Source organism: Arachis hypogaea, chromosome 2 (genome assembly GCF_003086295.3).
Source record: "Arachis hypogaea cultivar Tifrunner chromosome 2, arahy.Tifrunner.gnm2.J5K5, whole genome shotgun sequence".
NCBI lineage: Eukaryota > Viridiplantae > Streptophyta > Magnoliopsida > Fabales > Fabaceae > Arachis > Arachis hypogaea.
This window is the reverse complement of record NC_092037.1, coordinates 100,830,989-100,854,215: the sequence shown is the minus strand read 5'-3', so window position 1 is coordinate 100,854,215 and position 23,227 is coordinate 100,830,989. Positions and strand designations below refer to the sequence as shown.

Here is a 23,227-nt window from a genome sequence, read left to right as displayed (position 1 = left end):
TTGTAATAAACAAAGCAACTGTTGCAATAGAGAACATAGAATGCGCAATCCATTGACAGCAAGGAGTGTACAAATGAGAATGTCAGTCAACTGCAGTTAATATCTGTTAATTATCTATAAATTTTATTCCCTGAATTAGTCCCAGTAAACAATGCTCTCACTGTAAAACATAACTTCAGAAGCATCTTGACCAGACAAATTTCTACTAAGTTTCTTAGAGTAATAAAAAGATGAAAAGAGATATGTCCTTCAGCTGGCACATTTACAATAACAACAATAACAACAAAGCATTGTCCCACTAAGTGGGGTCGGCTACATGAATCAAACGACGCCATTGTGCTCTATCATGTATCATGTCTACAGAGAGACCGTTTACATGTAGATCTCGTTTGACCACCTCACGGATGGTCTTCTTAGGTCTTCTTTCGCTCTTTGTCCATCTTCCATCTCATCCACCCTCCTGACTGGATGTTCTATCGGTCTTCTTCCCACATGTCCAAACCACCTGAGACGCGATTCAACCATCTTTTCCACAATGGGTGCTACTCCAACTCTCTCCCTTATATCTTCATTCCTTATTTTATCCAATCGCGTATGACCACTCATCCATTTCAACATCTTCATCTCTGCCACACTCAGCTTATGTTCGTGCTTCCCTTTAGCCGCCCAACACTCCGTACCATACAGCATAGCCGGTCTTATAGCGGTGCGATAGAATTTACCTTTAAGTTTTAAAGGCACTTTTTTGTCGCATATAAAACCAGATGCACTCCGCCATTTTGACCAACCTGCTTGGATCCTATGATTTACATCCTGTTCAATCTCTCCATTATCCTGTATGATGCACCCAAGATACTTAAAACTTTTAACTTTTCGTAGGATGTTTTCTCCAATCTTCACCTCTATATTGGAGTTTTCCCTTCTCAGACTGAATTTACATTCTATATATTCCGTCTTGTTACGGCTTATGCGCAGACCATACACTTCTAGAGCTTCTCTCCATAATTCCAACTTCTTATTTAGGTCTTCCCTTGACTCTCCCATAAGGACGATATCATCGGCAAAAAGCATGCACCATGGCACAGTCTCTTGGATGTGCTCTGTGAGTACTTCAGCTGGCACATTTAACTAATAAAAAACAGATTCATGAGTAGATTAAGAAATGAGCAATACATACCAGACCCAAATCAATCTGTGAACCTAAGCATCAAGAGATTTTCTAACACCTACGCTATAATTTTTGTAATGAGTATCTACATCAATACCCTGTAAGAACAAAGATATGTATAAGCATTATATTATATCTACATAGTAAAAGGGCAAGGAATGAGCCAATTATTATCAGAAAGAAGTAACAAATATAATTCTTATCACTAATAGCAAGAGAACACAAAAATTATTAATGAGCTAAGAAGTTTAGAACACTAACTCTCAAGATATCTACATTATTTCTTTTGGGAGAAAAGATTAAATTAGGAGAGAGAAGGAGACAAATTACATAGACAGAAGAGGAAATTAATAGAATTATATTTAACTGTGCACAAGAGGGACCTTTTGTCTAAACAATCCAGAACCAATGCCATTACCCCACCACAACACACACACACACACACAAATATCATGATAATGCGTCTCAAAAATATTTTAGAGAGTGTACATCAAAGTAATCTGTCATATCATTGAAGTTATGAGTACACAGTCAGATAGGTCAAGTATACATGCCTCAAACAATTCAGTCATCAGATCCTTCTTAGAATCCTATTGCTTCCTTCTCCTCCTTGAGTTCCCCTCAAAGTTGTCAAATTCTGCCTTAATGCGATATCGAGTTTTCTCCAACCATCTCCAAATCATGACTGTACTGGTTGTAGGCCTGCATGCACATGCATCATGTATTAATGTTTGATTACTACCATATCAGAACTTAACTGACAAATTAGTTGATGGAAAACTTCTAATTAAAGTGTATTCGGAACAGAGGAAAGCAAAATTGGGGGGAAAATGGGTAGTAGTTGTTTAATAAAAAATAAATGTAAGTTAGGACCAAGAGCTTACATTAGGACCCCTGGACTTGTCAACAAATCCAATGTCAGATAATAAATTGAGAAACTGTAATCTCATATCATCAATCAACCGCAAGGTTATTGAGGATAGAAAATTGTCCCAACAAAACTGCTTCTCATTCCCACTACGTTTTGCCTCCTTCCATCCTTCAAATGCCTTTAGAAGAGCTATGTGATCACTGAACCGAAATTCCACAAAAACAAGAAAAGAATTAGTGTAAGCACAACCATGATCAATGCAGTAAATTCGCTTGAACAATATCAGAAGGGAAAATTTCTCCGTAACTATTTGTCTAACCTGCAAGAATCACCAGCAAAAGCTCGTTTTGTAGCATCAGCTTCCTCTTTTCTGTTAATTGGCAAGACAAATGGGTTGCAATATGCAAGAGCTGCAGCAATTGTTAAGGCAGGGTTAAGGCATTGAAAGATAGAGCCCATGAGAAGCATCTTTCCAATATTTGGGTCCAAAGGTATGGTGCTAAGATGCCAACCTGTAAGATTAAATTGGCTCAGATGATGCGTTCATAAAAGCTTTTAATTATAAGATGCTATTAACTCAATCAGATAATAATTGGAATAGATTAAGCAGATAATTATATTCAGCATAATATACCCAGTGGGGTAAGAGCTTCCCTGTCGTTTTTAGAAGCTCAATAGCATTCTGAACTGAACAGCGAGAGGATCTGGTGGCTGAAGTGCCTTTTCTAAAAATGACGCTACAGCTCCAAGCTGCAAACTTCTGATATGCAGGGACAACTCTTGCAATGGTGCTCTAAAAATAACTTAAATTTTATGTTAAAATTTATAATTATTATTGGCGTTAGTCTTTCGCTTTATTTTCATTACCAACATGCTAATTTAATACATTAATTTATCACATTTGATAAACCGATATTTTAATGGTATTAAAAATTTAAAATGCATCTCGCTTTTACTATCTTCAATAAAAAAAATGCGTACATCAAAAAGTTTTATCAATAATTTTTTAGACAGCAAATAAAGTTTTTTCTTAATTTTAATTATTGATCTTCTATTTCTCAAGAATAAATCAAGATGAAATAAACATCATGCTAATAAATTGTTTACCAAATTAAAATTAAGATCAGATAACAGATAAATAAATTGTTACAATCAAGAACTAAAATTTTTAACAAAATAATTAAGAAGCAGGGCTGAACCACATGTTCCAAAGTGAAATCGGCAAAGAAGAACCCATTGAAAAATGGCTAATGGTTCTATCAGCCAAGAAGAAGACTCCCACGTCATGTTCTTTAAATTCATTAGATCGATATAGCTGAGTATTTGCATGGCAGAAAAATATGCAATTGCCTCTCTTAAACCGTTCTGCAACTCTAAGTCCCTTAGCAGACACAAGACTCACCTCAGTGAAATCCCAGAATAAGAAACGATCACCAATATCAAAAACCTCACACCATTTAAGATTGTTTCTGTCCAATTTAAAAACACTAAACTCTTCTGTACGAACTGATGTGTCGTAACTGATACTTCGCTCATGACGAACTACCAACAACTCTCCCGTGCTAGTGTCCATTACCATCTGATGACTTCGTTTGAAGGATGCATAAGAAAAAATAAATCTGCCAACAGCATCTCTATCTTCTATGGTATTTAGCATAATCAATCGTTCGACGACATGACCATCACGATGATTATCTAGGGTAAACACGAACACAACACTTGTTTCATGTTTGACGGTAAGACCATACAGTTTATTATCACCATGAACTTCAATATCGTAGAAGATTTCATCGCTTTCAATAGATTCAATCCATGATCCTTGCTTGAATTTGATAAAAGCTAGCCTTTGCTTCAAATCTTCTGGTCCAATTAAGTAGTACTCTTTTTCTTGATAGCTAAACACAAACAAGAAAGCAACAACGAACTCCTCAGACCCCGGTGGTGCAGAATTGAATGCAATACGAACGTGATGATAGAACGGCTTTCCAGAAAACAAGAACAGTTTTGGAAGCTTGAATCTGGCTCGAGAAAACGGGTTGAAGAATAAAAGCTCCGAAAAAGTTTGGCCTTTGACCGACTCATAATGAAATAAATTGAACAACAACCAACCTTGCACCGAGTAAACCCTATTACAGCTACCCTCGATTTCTGGCGGCCATTTTTCAGTGAGCACAGTGGAATCATGGTTGCTCCATGGGTCGGATAAGCTTCCAAAGTTGTAGGCATACCCTCCTGTTGAAAGAGAGAGCATCAATGGAAGCTGAGATGAAAATATGGCGTCAGCGGCCTTTCGCCAAGAGCAGCATGTGGTACGACAATTCATGACATCATCCAAAGATAGCCTTTGGAAAATTAATTCTAACAGTTCCAGAGGCAAATCCATCCAACCTACGGTTGGGGAGGCGCAACAAGGCTGGGCTGCGGTTGGGGAGGCACGACGAAGCATGATACGTGCGGCGGCTGCAGACGCACGAGAAAGCCGGAACGAGTGCGGTGGCTCGAGAGAGGGTGAGGGGTTGTGGGGAGCAGTGGAGGAAGGGCTTGTAGTGATTGAAGGTCAAATTTAAAATAAGGATTATGGACTTGTTTGGGGGGAGTGGATCCTCTCTTGTGAGAAAAAAACTGGATGGTATCCAGTGTTCAATCTAACCATTCATTGCGCTCTCTCTTATTTATTTCTGGTCTCACTCATAGAATCAAAGGTGATAGATCACACTGGATTCTATCAATTGTTAAAAAAACTGGAGAGGATCTTTTTCCCTTGTTTGGGAGATTATAAGAAAAAGATTTGTTTTGAGATATAATTTTTTTCAAGATTTTATGAAAAAATAAAAAAGATTTTATATTTGGATATCTCATATAAAAAAATTTTTATTTATTAATTATGATTGGGTATAATAATATAAAAATATTTTTTTATTTATTTATTATATAAAAACTATTTTTTTAAGAAAAAAAATCTTTTAAAAAAAGATGTAAATTACAACCTTTCAAAAAAGATATTTTTTTATTTTTTTAATACTCTTACTTTTATTATTAGAAATTTGTCAAATACATTAAAAAATAAAAAAAGATATTTTTTATTAAAAATTTTTTTTATCAAGATAATGGCACACAAACACTATATCTAATTAATTTAAAATTTGATTTGAATTTTAAAATTAAAATTAACTTTTTTTTAATTTATTGTTTAAGTTGTTAAAAAAACTGTAAAAATTATTAAATAGTAATTTAATTAAATTTGTTTAAATTATTTAATAATTTTTAAATATATATTTCTCAGTTGTATGCCTGTATGTGAATTTTGGTCATTAATTAAATGTTATATTATTTAAAAATATATTTGAAATATAATTGAATTAAAATTGATTTAATTTTAAAATAGAAATTGAATTGATTTGTAAATGTCATCCATTAAGATTATGGCTAAACTAAAATTACTTAATTTTTTAAAAATAAAATTTAGTTAGAATTGAAATAATTTCATGTGTTAAAATAGGGATGTGCATGCCTGACTCGACTCGAAGATCTGGTCCGGCTCCGAACACCTTAGGGACTAATTTGGTGTAATTTTATCGAGTCTAAAGCTGGGTAAGAATCTCAAAAATAGACCGATCATTATTTCGGGTCGGGTTATAGCTCGAGTCATCCTAACTCAACCCGGTGGCCCGATCTTCATACACAATTAATATTTTGTGTTATTAGTGATAGATGATGACTATTCTTATGTGAAATTTACGCTTTTGATTTTTGGTGTGGGAGAGAGAAAGGTATATATCAATATGGTGTGAGCAGAGGAGTGTTTTATTTGGTTATGGGATAACACAAATCAGATGCACCGATTTGTTTGCATTGTTTTGTTTTTTAAACAAACAATCACAAATCGAACGGTCCGATTTGTGATTTCAAAAATAAAAAAAAATTTTAATGTTAAAATCGGACCATCCGATTTTTATTTTAACAAATAAAAAAGTAAAAAATACAAATCGTACTATCCGATTTAGAGTTTAATTTTTTCTTTAAGCAAATCGGACCCTCCGAGTTGTAATTTATTTTTTTCATCAAACAAATCGGACCGTCCGATTTGAATAAAACACCATATGAAAAAAAAACACCTAATTTTCCAATAACAATGTGTTACACATCTATTTAATCAATATAAAAAAAATTAGCCTGAAATTTAAGTATTGTAAACTTTAATATTTTGTGTTATTAGTCATCTGATTACTATTACTGTATCAATAAAAATAACTAATTACCAAATCATGTACTTAAAATGTTATCTCAATGAATAAATTTAATTGAACAATAATATAATTTACTCTTGTTCATTAAACTCCGACGAAACATGAAAACACTGACCCACATGCCATTCTCCCTCGCACGCACCAGACAAATAATGCTACTGCTAACCCTTTTTTTCCTCCTATGTTGGTAAGAATACAATGTTATAATCGGTCCCTTTTCTACTTTTGTTGTCTAACATTAGTATTTCCATCCTAAACAAGACAAAACAGATATAACACATGTACATTCCATATAAGTGATTAAAAAAAGCTGCTAGCAAAATCATAAGAAATCTATATCATACTATTACTAATGAATGGCAGGACTCAGCAGAAGAACAAACCCTTATGAATGAAAAAAGAAATCAGCGAATGGTTTGACTGTGAAGCAACTCAACAGCAGCAGCAACCACTCCCTTTCCTTCTGCAGTAATGTCCAATCCTGGTTCTTCAATTTTTCTGTTCAGAAGCTTGTCAAGCTCTCCACGTAATTTCTGCAAATCCCGTAGCGAATTAATCGTAACAAGTTGTGTTTTCTTAAATTTATTGATAAAATGAGATGGTCACTCGCATGAAATTATTTTTATGTGAAAATGATAATTGAGAACTGTCAAATGGTAGTTTAGTTAAACATTCAAACCACCTAATGGTTCTTACTTGTGAATGGTCACCAAAAAATGTGTATAGTCTTAATTTTGCTAAGCCATCAAACATTTGCTGGAACAAGATTGAGGGACATTACCCTTATCAAGTCAATGACACTCTTTGAAGCAGAGAAATGAAGGTAACCTCCAAGCATCTCAATGCCCTCGCCATTTTTGCCGGGGACAAGATTACCGCCAAACAGAAGCAGGGCATAATCTGAAATGTTGGTAGAGTCTCTAACATAGATGCTGGTGGTTTTCACCTTTTCACTATATACCATGTAAGGCAAAGGGAAGAGATGAACCCCGGCATTGACAGAAGCTGGATGGATGTCAACCTTCCCAACTTCTTTCGTATAGAACGCCGTCCGTTTTCCTCTTCTTTTGCACTGAACAACATTAGGGTAGAGCCCGGCACAAAGGATTGCACAAACCATCTCCAAATCATGACTGTACTGGTTGTAGGCCTGCATGCACATGCATCATGTATTAATGTCTGATTACTACCATATCAGAACTTAACTGACAAATTAGTTGATAGAAAACTTCTAATTAAAGTGTATTCGGAACAGAGGAAAGCAAAATTGGGGGGGAAATGGGTAGTAGTTGTTTAATAAAAAACAAATGTAAGTTAGGACCAAGAGCTTACATTAGGACCCCTGGACTTGTCAACAAATCCGATGTCAGATAATAAATTGAGAAACTGTAATCTCATATCATCAATTAACCGCAAGGTTAATGAGGATAGAAAATTGTCCCAACAAAACTGCTTCTCATTCCCACTACGTTTTGCCTCCTTCCATCCTTCAAATGCCTTTAGAAGAGCTATGTGATCACTGAACCGAAATTCCACAAAAACAAGAAAAGAATTAGTGTAGGCACAACCATGATCAATGCAGTAAATTCGCTTGAACAATATCAGAAGGGAAAATTTCTCAGTAACTATTTGTCTAACCTGCAAGAATCACCAGCAAAAGCTCGTTTTGCATCATCAGCTTCCTCTTTTCTGTTAATTGGCAAGACAAATGGGTTGCGATATGCAAGAGCTGCAGCAATTGTTAAGGCAGGGTTAAGGCATTGAAAGATAGAGCCCATGAGAAGCATCTTTCCAATATTTGGGTCCAAAGGTATGGTGCTAAGATGCCGACCTGTAAGATTAAATTGGCTCAGATGATGCGTTCGTAAAAGCTTTTAATTATAAGATGCTATTAACTCAATCAGATAATAATTGGAATAGATTAAGCAGATTATTATATTCAGCATAATATACCCAGTGGGGTAAGCTCTTCCTTGTCATCCAAAACCCCAATCGTTTTTAGAAGCTCAATAGCATTCTGAACAGCGAGAGGATCTGGTGGCTGAAGTGCCTTTTCTAAAAATGACGCCACAGCTCCAAGCTGCAAACTTTTGATATGCAGGCACAACTCTTGCAATGGTGTTCGAAGGATTTCAGCTAACTGATACTGTGGCATTGCATCGTGGATCAGTTTTGGATACAATCTATAACAAACTCCAGGTTGCACTCTACCTGCACGGCCACGTCTCTGAAATGATCAACCCATTAGCACTCTTTCTTTGACTTTGACTTAGAAAGTAAGAGGAATTATATAAAGTGCAGGAAGGGGGCAATAAAGTCAAACAAAAATTTAGCAAATAAAGGATTCAGCAATAATGGCAAGCTCCGGTTTTTGAAAAAATCAGATGTTTCATTTGGCGCATTAAACATCATCTGCAAGGGGATAAAGATGATGATCTACAACTTCAATACCTGATGAGCTGAAGCCTTTGAAATCCACGATGGTAACAGACAGGCTAGCTTATTTAAAGCATCATAACTGGTCTCCTTTGCTTTACCACAGTCTATGACATACACAACATCATCTATGGTGATGCTACTCTCGGCGATATTTGTTGCTAGGACAATTTTTCTACAATGGGAAAATAACAATCATCAAAATTACAAAACCTGAGAGTTAATAAAAAATAACAATCCACTTTTTGCTGAACAAATGATGTATATTAGAACAAAACAGTGGCCAATCATCCTGGTCAGATAAACTAGCAGTGTTAAGATTTATGTAGGTTCAAGGGATTAGGAATTTGAAAACCTATACAGGAAATTTTCTGAAAGGAAATCAATTAAACTTGACTAACAAGTTGCAATTCACCAATTTCCCCAAGCCTAACATAACATTCTAGTTGAGTTTCAGCTTCTTCATTCTCTCATTTGTTCATATTAATGCTGCACACTAGTGTCGTCCTTTGTTGAAAACTTGTCTAAAAATATATCCAGAACAGATACCTGCCTATGACGAAATTAGCAAAAGAGATGAGCTTACCTCTTGTTAGGGGGAGGACGGTCAAATATTTCATGTTGGTTGACAGTAGGCATTGAGCCATGCAGAGGAAGGATCAAAAACTTGTTAGGATCACTAAGCAAGTTATTAACTTTAAGTTTGTCAAGTAGCTTAGAGATCTCATCCCAGCCAGTAAGAAATACAAGAATTGCTCCGTCACCTTCTTTCCGACAGATATATTCAATTGTTGCCTCTACCTGAAACATAGAAGTTAAAATGAATAGGCACTCTTTAACTAGAGTTTGAGGTGGCATGAAAATTAAAGAATCACGAGTAGAATTTGTGGCAACGGAACTAATGAGCTTAGTACATTATAGTAAAAGTAAATAACTACATGAGAAAGGAGATTGTAATAAACAAAGCAACTGTTGCAATAGAGAACATAGAATGCACAATCCATTGACAGCAAGGAGTGCATAAATGAGAATGTCAGTCAACTGCAGTTAATATCTGTTAATTATCTATAAATTTTAGTCCCTGATTAATCCCAGTAAACAATGCTCTCACTGTAAAACATAACTTCAGAAGCATCTTGACTAGACAAATTTCTACTAAGTTTCTTAGGTTGCGTTTGTTTACAAGGACAGAACACCGAGACACAAAATTGTATTTGACAGATGAGACATGGACAGAGACATTGTGTCCAGAAACAATGAATTAGTGTATTTTGTATCCATCCTTACAGGAAGGACACAGAGACACTAACAAAAGACACAACTTATTTTTTATTTTTTCTTTCATTATTCTTGTTAATTTTTCATAATCATATTTATTATTATTATTATTATTATTATATTTTTTTTCTCAAATTTTTTGAATGAAAAAATGAGAATAAATTATATTTCCATAATTTATTCTATTTTATCATCAAACAGAATATAAGAACTCTAAATTCTGTGTCTCTGTCCTTTATGTTTTGTTTTCAGTGTCTCGTCTTGTTATGTTCTCAGAAACAAACGCAGCCTTAAAGTAATAAAAAGATGAAAAGAGATATGTCCTTCAGCTGGCACATTTAACTAATAAAAAACAGATTCATGAGCGGAGTAAGAAATGAGCAATACATACCAGACCCAAATCAATCTGTGAACCTGACCAAGCATCAAGAGATTTTCTAACACCTACGCTATAAGTTTTGTAATGAGTATCTACATCAATATCCTGTAAGAACAAAGATATGTATACGCATTATATTATATCTACATAGTAAAAGGGCAAGGAATGAGCCAAATATTATCAGAAAGAAGTAATAAAATATAATTCTTATCACTAATAGCAAGAGAACATGAAAATTATTAATGAGCTATTAAGTTTAGAACACTAAACTCTTAAGATATCTACATTATTTCTTTTGGGAGAAAAGATTAAATTAGGAGAGAGAAGGAGACAAATTACAGAGACAGAAGAGGAAATTAATAGAATTATATTTAACTGTGCACAAGAGGGACCTTTTGTCTAAACAATCCAGAACAAATGCCATTACCCCACTACAACAAACACACACACACACACACACACACACATATCATGATCATGCGTCTCAAACATATTTTAGAGAGTGTACATCAAAGTAATCTGTCATATCATTGAAGTTATGAGCACACAGTCAGATAGGTCAAGTATACATGCCTCAAACATTTCAGTCAACGGATCCTTCTTAGAATCCTGTTGTTTCCTTCTCCTCCTAGAGTTCCCCTCAAAATTGTCAAATTCTGCCTTAATGCTATATCGAGTTTTCTCCAACACATCTTCTAGGAAGTGCTCCTCCACAGGATAAGTAAACCCCTAACATTTGTGGAAATACTTTTTATTTTTCATTTTTTAGAACAAAATAAGAAAGTACTTTATTTACATTTACATCCAAGACAAGAACTCAATAATATGAAATGTAAACATAACATAATACCGGTATGTGTATTGTTGGGGCATTTCCAAAGTATTTGGAGAACAAGTCAGCATTAATAGTGGCACTCATAAGAATGAGACGCAAATCTGGACGCCGAGGAAGAAGATCGCGTAAAATTATAATTAAAAAGTCTTCATTCATGCCTCTTTCATGAATTTCATCAACCAGCAAATGGCTGACACCACTTAATTGTGGATCTTGGACCTATTTAACAGCAAAACAGGAAAAAAGAATTCAATGTCATGGCAACTGGAAATAATCTTCGAACAGCCCATATATAACTTTGAGATTCTTTCTATTTCCTTAATTCTCTATCAAAGTATCAAACTAAAATCTTAGAAAGAGGAACCCTTCAGTTTGAGAGAAATTAAATATTACCAATTGCCGAAGTAATACACCAGTGGTGCAGAAAAGAAGGCGTGTTTCAGCAGAACGTTTTGTTTCAAGACGAATTTGGTATCCAACTGTTTCGCCAAGATTCTCCCCTCTTTCAGCAGATATTCGAGCTGAAACCGAAATTGCAGAGATACGCCGAGGTTGAGTACAAATTATGTTGCAATCAGCCCCCCGCAAAGATCCTATTTCCTCTTCCAGAATGAATTGTGGAAGCTGTGTTGTTTTGCCACAACCTGTCTCCCCTGAAACTACCAATACCTACACTAACCACTAGCCAAATTAGACTCTGTTCTAGATACAAAACTGCAACTGCGATCTTAGAATGACTGCAGATGGGATAGCTATTGAACAATCAAAAGCAAAGCATTGAAAGAAATCCAAGTAGTCCACGCATTATATTAACAATCATTCCACTTAAGACATCAACATTCTTTTTCCTCCTTATCCTATTTTCACAAAGCTCAATAGATACTACATCTTACTGACGTATTATAGACCAAGGTACGGTAAAAAGGATATTTTGTCACGGCAGATAGAATATCAGCCCACCTGATTCTCCTGAACTGCTTTCAGAAACTCCGACTTCATTTTAAATGCAGGAAGCCTCTCCCTAAACGCCTTCATTTCCTTCAAACCATCACTTGCCTAAAAATAAACAATATACAATTCTGATGTAAATTTAAAATATCCCACAAAGAAATCAAGTAATGGTTGGTGGTAAATATTACCAAATGCTTATGTACCTGGATATGTTCCTGCCTTTCCTTTAGAGCAACATTAAGTTTATCCTTTGAAGAATCACTCTGTTGTGAAGAGACAGATTTCGTAGCAGTTAATGATTGTTTCTGTCCCAAGTCAGTGGATACAGAAGGAAAACTAGCAGATGCTTCCCCCACTGATTGTGAGTTATTCAAAAGATTCCCTACTCTTCGTTCAATGTCTGTGGACATTCTAATCTGCAGAACACTTAACAAAGTTAAGTACATTTTTAAATCCTTCCAAAAATAGAAATCAGACATTGAAAAAGGGTAGATATACTCTACCTCCTTCTGTGTTGATCCATGACGCTCGTCAAGATCTGCACGGTAATCAGGCAAAGGAACTTTGCTTACAACTAGAGTCTTCCCTTTATTATAAGCATGGCTTTCTTTGCCCAAGTACAAAATCAGGTGATTAATTTAAGATGTTAGAAATACTCAAAAAGCAGGTTACCTAAGCTTTACATATTCATAAGTAGAGGTCAGTATATACTAAGCATATATCACATGTTATACTAAATCCTAAAGTCAATTCTTGTCAAATTGAGAAAATTATTTCACAGAACTTAGTTGTTTGGCCCTTACTTCAAATAACCAACATTTAATAACAAGTGAAAATCTACAATTGATGTTGTCGCATTTTTTTCGTTCTGGTTAAACAATGAACCAAATTGAGTATGAAATGAACTTACAAGTACAGCCCATGCTGATATGCCATATCAGCTACGGTTTGCTGGTCTGCAATACTAAAGTAACGCTTGATGACCATTTCCTGCTCCCCTCCTCTCTTCATCTTCTCTATCTTGTCCCACCACTCATTCTCATCAAGCACCTCCTTCTGCACCCCACCAAAATTAAAAATCAAATCAATATTATCAATAAATATGTAAAGTATCTATATCCTAAGTTCCTATCCAAACCAATATATCACTAACTATTCAACTTGCAGTGATTATTATCAAACACATCATACACAAAAAAAAGAGCTTTTCCCAGGTAGATTGCATCGACTACATGTATAAGACTACGCCCATTATATCATCTTATCAGTCATATCCATATCAAACCATTTAAACCCTACTATACAACAATCACAACGTTAATAATAAAACTAATTTAAATATCTCTCTACTATCTATACTAAAGCAATATTGAACTTAAATGAACGTTATCATCATTAAACACACAAAATGAATGAGCAAATGAAAGTATGAACATTAACAAACTTCAAATTTATAGTTCCTGTGCGTAAAATGAAAAACATTTCTTCAAATTATTATTACTATTATTATTTTGTTTTGGAAACCTGAGGTTGTTGCTGTCTGAGGCGCTCAGCTCGCCAGACAGGGTCCCACCACCTTTGCTCGCCGCGTCCTCCTCCTCCTCCTCTGCCACCGCCGCCGCCACGGCCACCTCCACGGCGGCCGGAAGAGGAAGCACCGCCGCCCCGACGGCCACCGCCTTGGTAGTTAGGACGGTAAGACATAACAGAAGCGGAGATCCGGAGAGGAAGATTGGGTGTGTGCGGGTGCAGGGAAGTGAAGCAGTGATTGTAAGTGGACAAGTTATGGGCGCGGAGAATCCAGTGAGGCATTTATAGTAGGAACCAGGAAGAGAGTGTAGAAAAAAGTAAGCGTTTTTTTGGTTTTGTGGACACTTGGGCTTTTGCACTTGCAACGTGTTCAACTTCAACGCAATAGTACAGTTCCAATCAATGGTTATTGCGGTTGTTGACTTCTTGTTGCAATTTGCTGTGATGCATTAACTTCGAACCCTTTTAAGTTCACCCTTTCACACGACTAAACTGAAAACTTGAAGGTTCATTTGAGCTTTTGAAGTGGCATACCGCATACCCATGCACACTCTTATAATATACTCTCTCTTAGGGTTTTCTTTTCTTTTTTTTTTTGGGTTTCCACTTTCTATGTTTTTAAGAAAATATTTTAATGATCTGACTTAGCCATTTTTTTAGTTTGGGCAAGTATCAACTATCAAGCTAGCTTTTGGTAATAAGTGTTAGTTATTAAAAGGATACTCACCTTAAAATGATGTTTGTTTAAGCACGACCAATCCCTAATTCTAAGTATACAACACATTTAGTCACCCACACATTCCTCACATATTTATCATATTTTTCCTACAAATGCACCCACTAAAATTTGAACTCCAAACCTTAATAACAGGGAGGGGGTGAAGTGCCACCTGAGCTAAGGCTCTTCGGCAAATGATTGTTTTACTTTTTTTTTTTGGTTTCCGATTGTTTTACTTTTTATTAGGTCATGAAATACATTAGGACAACGAAATTCGAAGCCCAATAGGAGCCCAACTAAGCATACCTAAATTCCCATCCGTTTTAGTTTTTGTTGGGCCAGATTTTGGGCCCACTCGTTCCTCTTTCTATCTAACCCTATCAGTCTCCGACGAAGCACTGTTGCCACTTCCAGCTCACCGAAGCCAAACACCACCGTCGTCCCCTTTCCGACCGTCGCCGGCGGCTTTGTCGTCTTCGCCGTGAAGTCTGAAGCAGCAACAACCTCTACAGGTTAGCATCGTCTTTTCTCGTCTTCCACTCCTTCTCTAGCTTAGCATCATCGCTTCTAATTACACACGGTTAATGCTTATTTCTGAATCATATAGCTTTTTCCGCTTAAATCGTTGGGTTCACCGTATAAAATTAAATCATAGTGTGGTGTTGGTTTATGTATCATTGTTCAAATTTCACGATGATTGTAACTTGTTTGTACTGTTCAGAAATGCCCTTTTAGCACGACTTAATTTGATTTTTATTTATTTTTGGGAATGGGAATTAGGAGAGGAATTTTTGCGTTACTATTTTTTATGCACGAATTGGAATTTGCTGAATATGAGAATGAATTTGGTTACACATATACCAGATTGAATATTAATATTTTGAGGAAAAATTTGTGTAGCAACAGAGTTATAGATAGATTATGCGATTGTCCTTATTATACACACTAACAAAGTTAGGTGCTAAAACTTCAACGTGATTTTTCTGAAAATACATTTAATATCTGTATAAGCTGAGAAACAGCTCATTGAGCAGTTATCAATCATAAACCAGATTCATTAAAATATCTCTCTCTACCTTTATCTATCTAACTCTCTCTCTTTTCAGTTTTTTGTTATTTTTTTTTAAAAAATTAGGTTGGTTTATAGTTTTAAAAATTGATATTATTTTCTGATTCCTCTAACCAGGTTTTGATATAAAAAAAATAGGCAAAGAGTAGCAGTAAACATGAACACCATTGCAAGGCATGCATCTAGCTTTCTCAGATGGACAAGCCACACCCTCGAACCGCTGAATAACGGGCATCACCAATTGCGGCAACTTCAGCAGTCCAGAGGCATACGGGTCAGGGTAATAAATGGGAATGTGGAACAGGCACTTACTTTGTTGCAGCGTAAGATGACAGCAAGTGGCATTGAACGGATGATAAAGCGTGAACAGAGATTTCATATCAAGAACTCTGAGAAGCGGGTTTTAGCCAAAAAGAACTTAGAGCGGAGGCTTAAATCTGAGGATCTTGCTAGAAAACTTAAGGCCATTATGATCAAGAAAATCAGGTAATTAGAGGATCAAACTTTTCACACCTATAAGTTAGATCAAAGCATTATGGCTGAGAATTTGTAGTATTTTGATTGAATAAGACAACTTTCACTTGCAAAATATATGTCCTGTGCTATTAGTTATTTACAGTAAAATTCCAATTAGGTTTGGTTTCTCTTTACCTCACAAGTCTTTTGCCTGTGATATTTTAGTATTTTAGGGATTATTTACACAGAAATGGGATTGAAATAATGTGATGTTCATGTCATTGGTCCAATTCCCCCCATGCACTTGAGTGGGGAAAAGAAAATTGTGCCTCATGTTTTGGCCCTCATGATACTATTCTTGGATTTGTTGCTGCACTTGCTAGTTGGTTCTAGGATTGTAAGTGGCGGTAGACTGGTAATATGAATAAGATGTTTCGTGGTTGGAATATTCTTTCAAACTTTTTGGCATAGCTGTCTTGTAAAATGACATGGCTACATAGAATTTGTCACAATTCTGAAGGGGGAGCATTTCGCTTTACTGATTCCCATACAAGAGTAGTTAAGGCATTTGGAAATGGATCCTCTCAATTTTTCGGGTCATTAATATTCGGAAGAGTTGAGTACTTTTTCTTATACAACAACAACAAAGCCTTATCCCACTAAGTAGGGGGCCGGCTACATGCATCAAAGGTCTACTTTTTCTTATATGGTTTTGAATTAGTGTTACCATCTTTTCAATATCTGGATTATTCAGCATTGTTTCTCAGTTTCCTAATAATTTTGGATAAATGGAAATCTGAATGATAATACCTTGCTAGTTAATAACAAGCCGTCTTATGGAGGTTTGTGTAGTTCTTTGTCATGTTTTATTTAATTGTAATTTACTTGTATCTCAATTTTGTAATTTTGTAATTTTGTATTGATATATGTATTTATATTGGCAGGGGTATGTGAGAAAGATATACTGGTATAGCACAGAGAAAAGTTACTGTGAGTCATATTATAGGTGGCCCATTTCCTTCCATTTCTGTTTCACTTTCATCTTGCTGTTTATTATTTCCCCTTGAGTTTTGTTGTTACCTTTCATTTCATGGCATTATGAATTATACAGGAAAATAAAATTTCAGCTGGAACAGTAGTAAGGTTAGCTATGAACCAAAGAGCAATTTTATTATTAGGTTATAACAGTAGTACTCAAATCATTTTGGATGGAGATGTGTTGCAACCTCTATTTTATTATGGCAGGTTTATGTAACTGTATTCAGAAAAACCAACCTGTGAATTTTTTGTATGGATGCTAAAGCATATTGTTGGACATTTTTTATGAAACATGAAAGTAAACTTTAATTGAAAGGTGATGTAGGATGGATATCACTGATCACCTATCTGCTTGTATTTTCACATGATTGAAGTTGTCTCTAATGTTGAGTATTTTTGCTTGGGTCTTAGTTATATAATGTCCAATAATATGGTACCAAATGTTGATTGTTAATGCGTGGATTGAATCTTGAGCTACTCACAATGGTTAGATAAGGTGATAAGGAGGTTGTTACTTGTTACCTTAGACAATTAGACAAATGTACTTAGTTAGAGTCACTATTTGTCTATTTTGGCGACTTGAGCTATGTAGAACTAGAAAGTCAACGTAATTTAACAAAAATGACTGACTTATCAGTCATTACTCATTTGTGAACCCATTGGGTGTGGGTGTGGGTGTGTTGTGGTTGGCATGACTTTTGGGAGTGCATGCATGACTTGGCATCAAGTGAATCATATATAGTCAATTCTTATGCCCATGCCGTCCAATTCATAAGGGCTGTGTCCATTTTTGGTGATTATTTATCTGGTCATATGCATGGTGAAGCACCATCAATCTGCAACGTGAGTTTGAGTTTTACCTGTGACCACCATGTGGTTAAATATGGATTTACATGTTCAGTTAAAATAGATAGTTCGATATTTATTCTTTTAAAACATGGTCTTGGATGGATCGTAGTAAGACTGATTCAACTCAACTAAATTCTAGTTAGAACATCGATTCACAAAGTTGAACAAAAAAAGTTATAGAGATCAATATTTTAAAAATCTTAAAAAATCCGCGTAGTTTAAAAGTTGTTCATATATCAATTTCGTTTCTCATAATTGGCTATTAATAGTGAGATACACACAGATTTTTAACTATAAATAACACAAATGTACGACATGTATTTTATAGTCGTTATGGAAAAACTTGAAGTGATTTTTTATCACGTTCTTTAATATATTAAAAGATAAAACTTATTATCATTTCTTTCTTTTCACTTCACATATATAATACTAAATAAAAAAATTGCATGTAAAATATTTACATATAGTTGTTACGTATATTGTTTTTGGTTAGGTGAATTCACGTATAGTTATTTTTATGTAAATTTGATGATTGATAATTAAAATTTTAGTTATTCACTTTATATAAAAATAATTATATGAGTTTTCACTTTTTCATTAATATTTATATATAATAAAAATTTAATTTTAATATACTGTCAGTATAAAATATTATATATATATCTAATTATGTAATGATATATTAGTAAGAATAAATATTTTACATTGATTAGAAATAATTTTTCAAAAAGTAAGTGTGATTATACTGTAAATATATCAACATTAAATTCATATAATAAAAAATAAAAATTTAAATACAATATAATTTAACTTGTTTGACGAAATTGTTATTTAAAAATTTTCAGCTAATTCTATATAAACCTAGTGATAAGAGTAAGAACTAGCCAATGGTGTGTGGCGTGGTCACTGTTGTGACTTGTGTGTCAAACAGTCAAATAACGCGCTCATACGCGCATCCGTCCATTAACGAAGCTTCTGCCTCTTTCCCCACATAACACGCCACGCGCTACGCACCATTTTAGCTCTTTGATCCATACTCCGTTCCGTTGACTATAACTTCGTCCGAGTCTCATTCTTCTTCTCCTTCTTCTTCTTCTTCATACTCATTTCAATAACACAACCACCCCAACAAACACACGATACAAAGCAAATCAACCATTTCTTCATAATTCTATTATCTAATTTCCATTGTTCTTATTGATAATATTATTATTTCTCTGAAAATTGTTAATAGTAATATATTAATCAAAAGAAAAACATGAACGACCTATTTTCCGGTTCCTTTTCCCGCTTGCGCAACGAGCGTACTTCACCGGACCGCCACCACGTCATCGAGATGTCTGCCGTCACGCCGGACGCTGCAGGCTCGGGCGGCGTCCACCTCGACAAGTTCTTCGACGATGTTGTTGGGAATAAGACACAATTCCCCCTTGAGAAAACACCTTTGACAGAGAAATAAAATAGACACAATCACAACACAAGAATTTAACGTGGAAACTCCAATTACCGGAGAAAAAACCACGGCCGTTGTCAAATGACAACCAGAGAATATCACTATGTGAAAATTGTTACAACACATAGACTTCTTTCTCTCACCGGCACCCCAGTACACCCACACTCTTTCAAAGCAAATATCTAACTACACCTCACAACACTCTCTAATCAAAGAGTACAGAGGAAAAGAAAAATCAGATACAAGCTTAAAGTGTTTCTGACTGGTGCAAAAACAAATGGAGAACTTAGCCTCATATTTATAGCCTAGGCCACCCACTCCATTTGCTATCCTAAGCAATGTAGGACTAATTCAACCAAATCCTAACAATCTCCACCTTGATTGAAATAGTCACACATCTTCAGCTTCCATTGTCAACACCGACAATTCTTTGCTGCCATTGTCTATACCGACAATCATAGTTCAGAGAACTATCATACTCCACCATGAAAGTATACTCACTTGGAATTAGACCACTCCAAGCATTTCGCCTTGGTACAGATCGAAACCTTGCTGAAAATTCATGGTGCAACTTCCAAATTGGCTTTTCCTGGAAGTTCTTCAGCCATCGACCTAACTCCGCCACACACCTTGCATCTCAACGCCAACCAATGCCCGTGTGCAATTGTGGACCTGATTGCCACAACTCATCCTTATCCATGGCAGTGCGGTAATACCATGAGGATACTTCTTGTCTTCTAGAGAACATCATCTTCTCTCATAGAGAGAGCAACCAGAGATCTTCTCCTTCAACGCCTTGTGCAAACCTGATTGTATCAACACATCCTTGACTTGTACTTGCCACAAGCCAAAATTGATTCTTCCATCAAATTTCTCTATTTCAAGCTTCACAGCACTTGAATATCCTGACATTGTTGCAACCGTATACTGGAATAGTATAACTCAACTGTAGACCGTGCACTAGGAAGGGTCCCCAGGAAAGAGAGGTGGGTCACAATGGACACACTTAAATACCAAGTCTTTCCTTAGCCAGAACCTTTTCCAAATTGCACTCTCACAGAGTCACACTGCCTTCCAGCAACAACAACAGCAACCAAAGATCAACCTCAAGCTACAGGACAAAATTCTTTTTTGATGTGGAAGATCAGACTAGGCTGCAACCACAGAGCATACTAAGAATAAATCCCACCGAACCGAAGCTCTGATACCACTTGTTGGGAATAAGACACAATTCCCCCTTGAGAAAACACCTTTGACAGAGAAATAAAATAGACACAATCACAACACAAGAATTTAACGTGGAAACTCCAATTACCGGAGAAAAAACCACGGCCGTTGTCAAATGACAACCAGAGAATATCACTATGTGAAAATTGTTACAACACATAGACTTCTTTCTCTCACCGGCACCCCAGTACACCCACACTCTTTCAAAGCAAATATCTAACTACACCTCACAACACTCTCTAATCAAAGAGTACAGAGGAAAAGAAAAATCAGATACAAGCTTAAAGTGTTTCTGACTGGTGCAAAAACAAATGGAGAACTTAGCCTCATATTTATAGCCTAGGCCACCCACTCCATTTGCTATCCTAAGCAATGTAGGACTAATTCAACCAAATCCTAACAGATGTCGAAGGCGTTAAAGAGGAGCTTCGCGAAGTCGAGCGTCTTCTCCAGAGTCTCCAGAGCAGCCACGAGCAGAGCAAGACGCTTCACAACGCCGCCGCCGTGCGTGACCTCCGGTCGAGAATGGACGCCGACGTATCGGCGGCGCTGAAGAAGGCGAAGGTGATCAAGCTCCGCCTCGAGGCGCTGGACCGGTCCAACGCTGCGAACCGGAACCTGCCGGGTTGCGGACCGGGTTCGTCATCGGACCGGACGAGAACTTCGGTGGTTAACGGTTTGAAGAAGAAGCTGAAGGATTCGATGGAGAGCTTCAATGAATTGCGGCAGCAGATCTCGGCGGAGTATAGGGAGACGGTGCAGCGGCGGTACTTCACCGTCACCGGCGAGAATCCCGATGAGAAGACGCTCGATCTCTTGATCTCTACTGGTAAGGAGAAATTGTTGTTTAGTTACTGTCTTAGAAATTTCTTCAAAGATTATAAGTAGGAGATTGAAATTCAAACAAGCCAAACGAGCATTTAGATGTTGACTTTCCCCCACTTTGATTTTTCCTCTTGCTAGTTGCTATTGCATATGATTGGTAATGATTTTATTTTAATGGCGCGTAGATATTAAATTCATTCAAATATCTATACATCCTTACTTGATCAAAGGATTGGAATAATACTATAGCAGGATATTTAGATTCGTTGAAGTATGAAATAAAGAATAATAGAATTTTGATTTGTAATTTGTTGCTAATGGGATAGTTCATAGTAAGTTGTTCACTTCAGATCTAATCGAAAATTGAGTTTAACTATTGCATCATATCATATCATATTCTTATCAGATACATGATGAATTCTCAATTATTTGTTTAACGTTAAATTTAAGAATAATTGAACTAGGGAAGCTATATATGTAACCATTGGCTTGTTGAAATGATTATTTTGATACTCAAGTCTATGTTATTATGCTTTGAAGTTATAATTCCATGTTCACTTTAGTATAAACGTTGAGATGATAAAAATTGGGGATGTGAGAATTCTGTAATAATGTGTGAGCTTCACCTCTGTGCAGGTGAGAGTGAGACATTCCTTCAGAAAGCCATTCAAGAACAAGGCAGGGGAAGAATTCTTGACACCATCAATGAAATTCAAGAAAGGCATGATGCTGTCAAAGAGATCGAGAAGAATCTCAAGGAGTTGCACCAGGTGTTCCTTGACATGGCAGTGCTGGTGCAAACACAGGGCGAGCAACTGGACGATATTGAGAGCCACGTGGCGCGAGCCCATTCGTTTGTGCACACCGGAACAGAGCGGTTGCAAACTGCAAGAAAGCACCAGAAGAACACCAGGAAATGGACCTGTTTTTGTATCATACTGCTTCTAGCGATTATCTTGGTAGTGTTGCTAGTGATTCTGAAACCGTGGCAACATAATGGCAGCAGTGGTGGTGGTAGTCAGCCTGCTCCGGCTCAAACACCTCCACCACCACCTCCTGCCGGTGCTTAATTAAGAATATACAGACTTTGGTGCATATTGATTTCATTTATTATTTTATTTTGAAGATTGAGCTATTTTGTGCTGAGATATCTTGCAAGGTTGAGAGAGGCTAACATGGATTAGCATATGATTTGAGAGGGATTCTGTGGTTTTGTTTCAATCCATGGAAAGGCTGGTTGATGAATATAGATCTGTAGATTTTTTGAGACCATGACTTTAGGGCACCATATTCTTTTCCTGTAAGTATGTTATGCATTGGTGACTTATGGTTTATATATATAATTTTATATATATAGAGATTTTTTTTAATGAAATTTTTTCCCTACATATGATGTACCATTCATATTCTCCCCTTATGAATAATTTTTCCTCTCTTCACTATAAAAATTTGATTATCCAATTCCATTATTGGTTAGGCTTTATCTTCTATAGGTACTCTGTTTAACATTTAACATGAATATATGATTTATATTTTGATGATAACATTATATCTCTTTTTTAAGCACTAATACGTAGATAGTTGCATTATAAATAATAAACAACTTGGTACTATTTCTAAGATTAAATACTAATAACTTGTTCCTCACAAGTCACAAATGTCTAATATGAATAGCTTTCATAGACAAAACATGAACTAAAATTGAAAGACAACTTGCATGGATTTACTATATGGTTGGACTGAGTCTAACACTTTAGTGTGCTGGTCAAGATTGATCCATGAGTCACAACTCACAACTTACAAGTAGACCAAGAAAAATGCAAGATACTTCGTTTAAGCGTAGTCATTGGTTGAGGATTTCACTTTCAATTGATAAGAAATTTGTAGTAAGTATGGA

The 23,227-nt window shown here is 35.9% G+C and overlaps 4 protein-coding genes across 9 annotated transcripts; 2 read left to right on the top strand and 2 right to left on the bottom strand.

Annotated features, from left to right (window-relative positions):
- Positions 1-1,049: 1,049 nt before the first annotated feature.
- Positions 1,050-2,802, bottom strand: LOC112720493 (DExH-box ATP-dependent RNA helicase DExH1-like). 2 transcript variants are annotated; one of them, XM_025771461.3, is made up of 4 exons: positions 2,674-2,802; positions 2,359-2,551; positions 2,053-2,239; positions 1,050-1,870 (listed from the first exon to the last, which is right to left on the bottom strand). In XM_025771461.3, the coding sequence occupies exons 2-4, from the start codon at positions 2,505-2,507 to the stop codon at positions 1,811-1,813; spliced, it is 396 nt and encodes a 131-aa protein (XP_025627246.1). In that variant the 5' UTR covers positions 2,508-2,551; positions 2,674-2,802; the 3' UTR covers positions 1,050-1,810. The 2 variants fall into 2 exon arrangements, with proteins under 2 accessions (XP_025627246.1, XP_072078156.1); XM_072222055.1 differs by lacking the exon at positions 2,674-2,802 and having other exon boundaries at positions 2,359-2,621.
- A 3,505-nt stretch (positions 2,803-6,307) lies between these two features.
- Positions 6,308-14,341, bottom strand: LOC112757643 (DExH-box ATP-dependent RNA helicase DExH1). Of its 4 annotated transcripts, none has more exons than XM_025806198.3 (16): positions 13,690-14,341; positions 13,076-13,221; positions 12,669-12,768; positions 12,369-12,581; positions 12,175-12,270; positions 11,608-11,883; positions 11,230-11,433; positions 10,953-11,108; positions 10,392-10,484; positions 9,309-9,523; positions 8,738-8,897; positions 8,240-8,513; positions 7,925-8,117; positions 7,619-7,805; positions 7,068-7,436; positions 6,308-6,819 (listed from the first exon to the last, which is right to left on the bottom strand). In XM_025806198.3, the coding sequence occupies exons 1-16, from the start codon at positions 13,975-13,977 to the stop codon at positions 6,691-6,693; spliced, it is 3,099 nt and encodes a 1,032-aa protein (XP_025661983.1). In that variant the 5' UTR covers positions 13,978-14,341; the 3' UTR covers positions 6,308-6,690. The 4 variants fall into 4 exon arrangements, with proteins under 4 accessions (XP_025661983.1, XP_029149472.1, XP_025661992.1 ...); XM_029293639.2 differs by having other exon boundaries at positions 6,983-7,436; positions 13,690-14,227; XM_025806207.3 differs by having other exon boundaries at positions 12,669-12,772; positions 13,690-14,222.
- Positions 14,190-17,339, top strand: LOC112757657 (uncharacterized). 2 transcript variants are annotated; one of them, XM_025806218.2, is made up of 3 exons: positions 14,190-14,925; positions 15,621-15,968; positions 16,883-17,339. In XM_025806218.2, exons 2-3 carry the CDS (start codon positions 15,640-15,642, stop codon positions 16,890-16,892), a joined length of 339 nt encoding a protein of 112 aa, XP_025662003.1. In that variant the 5' UTR covers positions 14,190-14,925; positions 15,621-15,639; the 3' UTR covers positions 16,893-17,339. The 2 variants fall into 2 exon arrangements, with proteins under 2 accessions (XP_025662003.1, XP_025661999.1); XM_025806214.2 differs by having other exon boundaries at positions 15,600-15,968.
- A 1,235-nt stretch (positions 17,340-18,574) lies between these two features.
- LOC112757635 (syntaxin-121-like) lies at positions 18,575-22,718 on the top strand. The gene is made up of 3 exons (XM_072222159.1): positions 18,575-19,227; positions 20,911-21,334; positions 21,967-22,718. The coding sequence occupies exons 1-3, from the start codon at positions 19,084-19,086 to the stop codon at positions 22,398-22,400; spliced, it is 1,002 nt and encodes a 333-aa protein (XP_072078260.1). The 5' UTR covers positions 18,575-19,083; the 3' UTR covers positions 22,401-22,718.
- Positions 22,719-23,227: the final 509 nt, after the last annotated feature.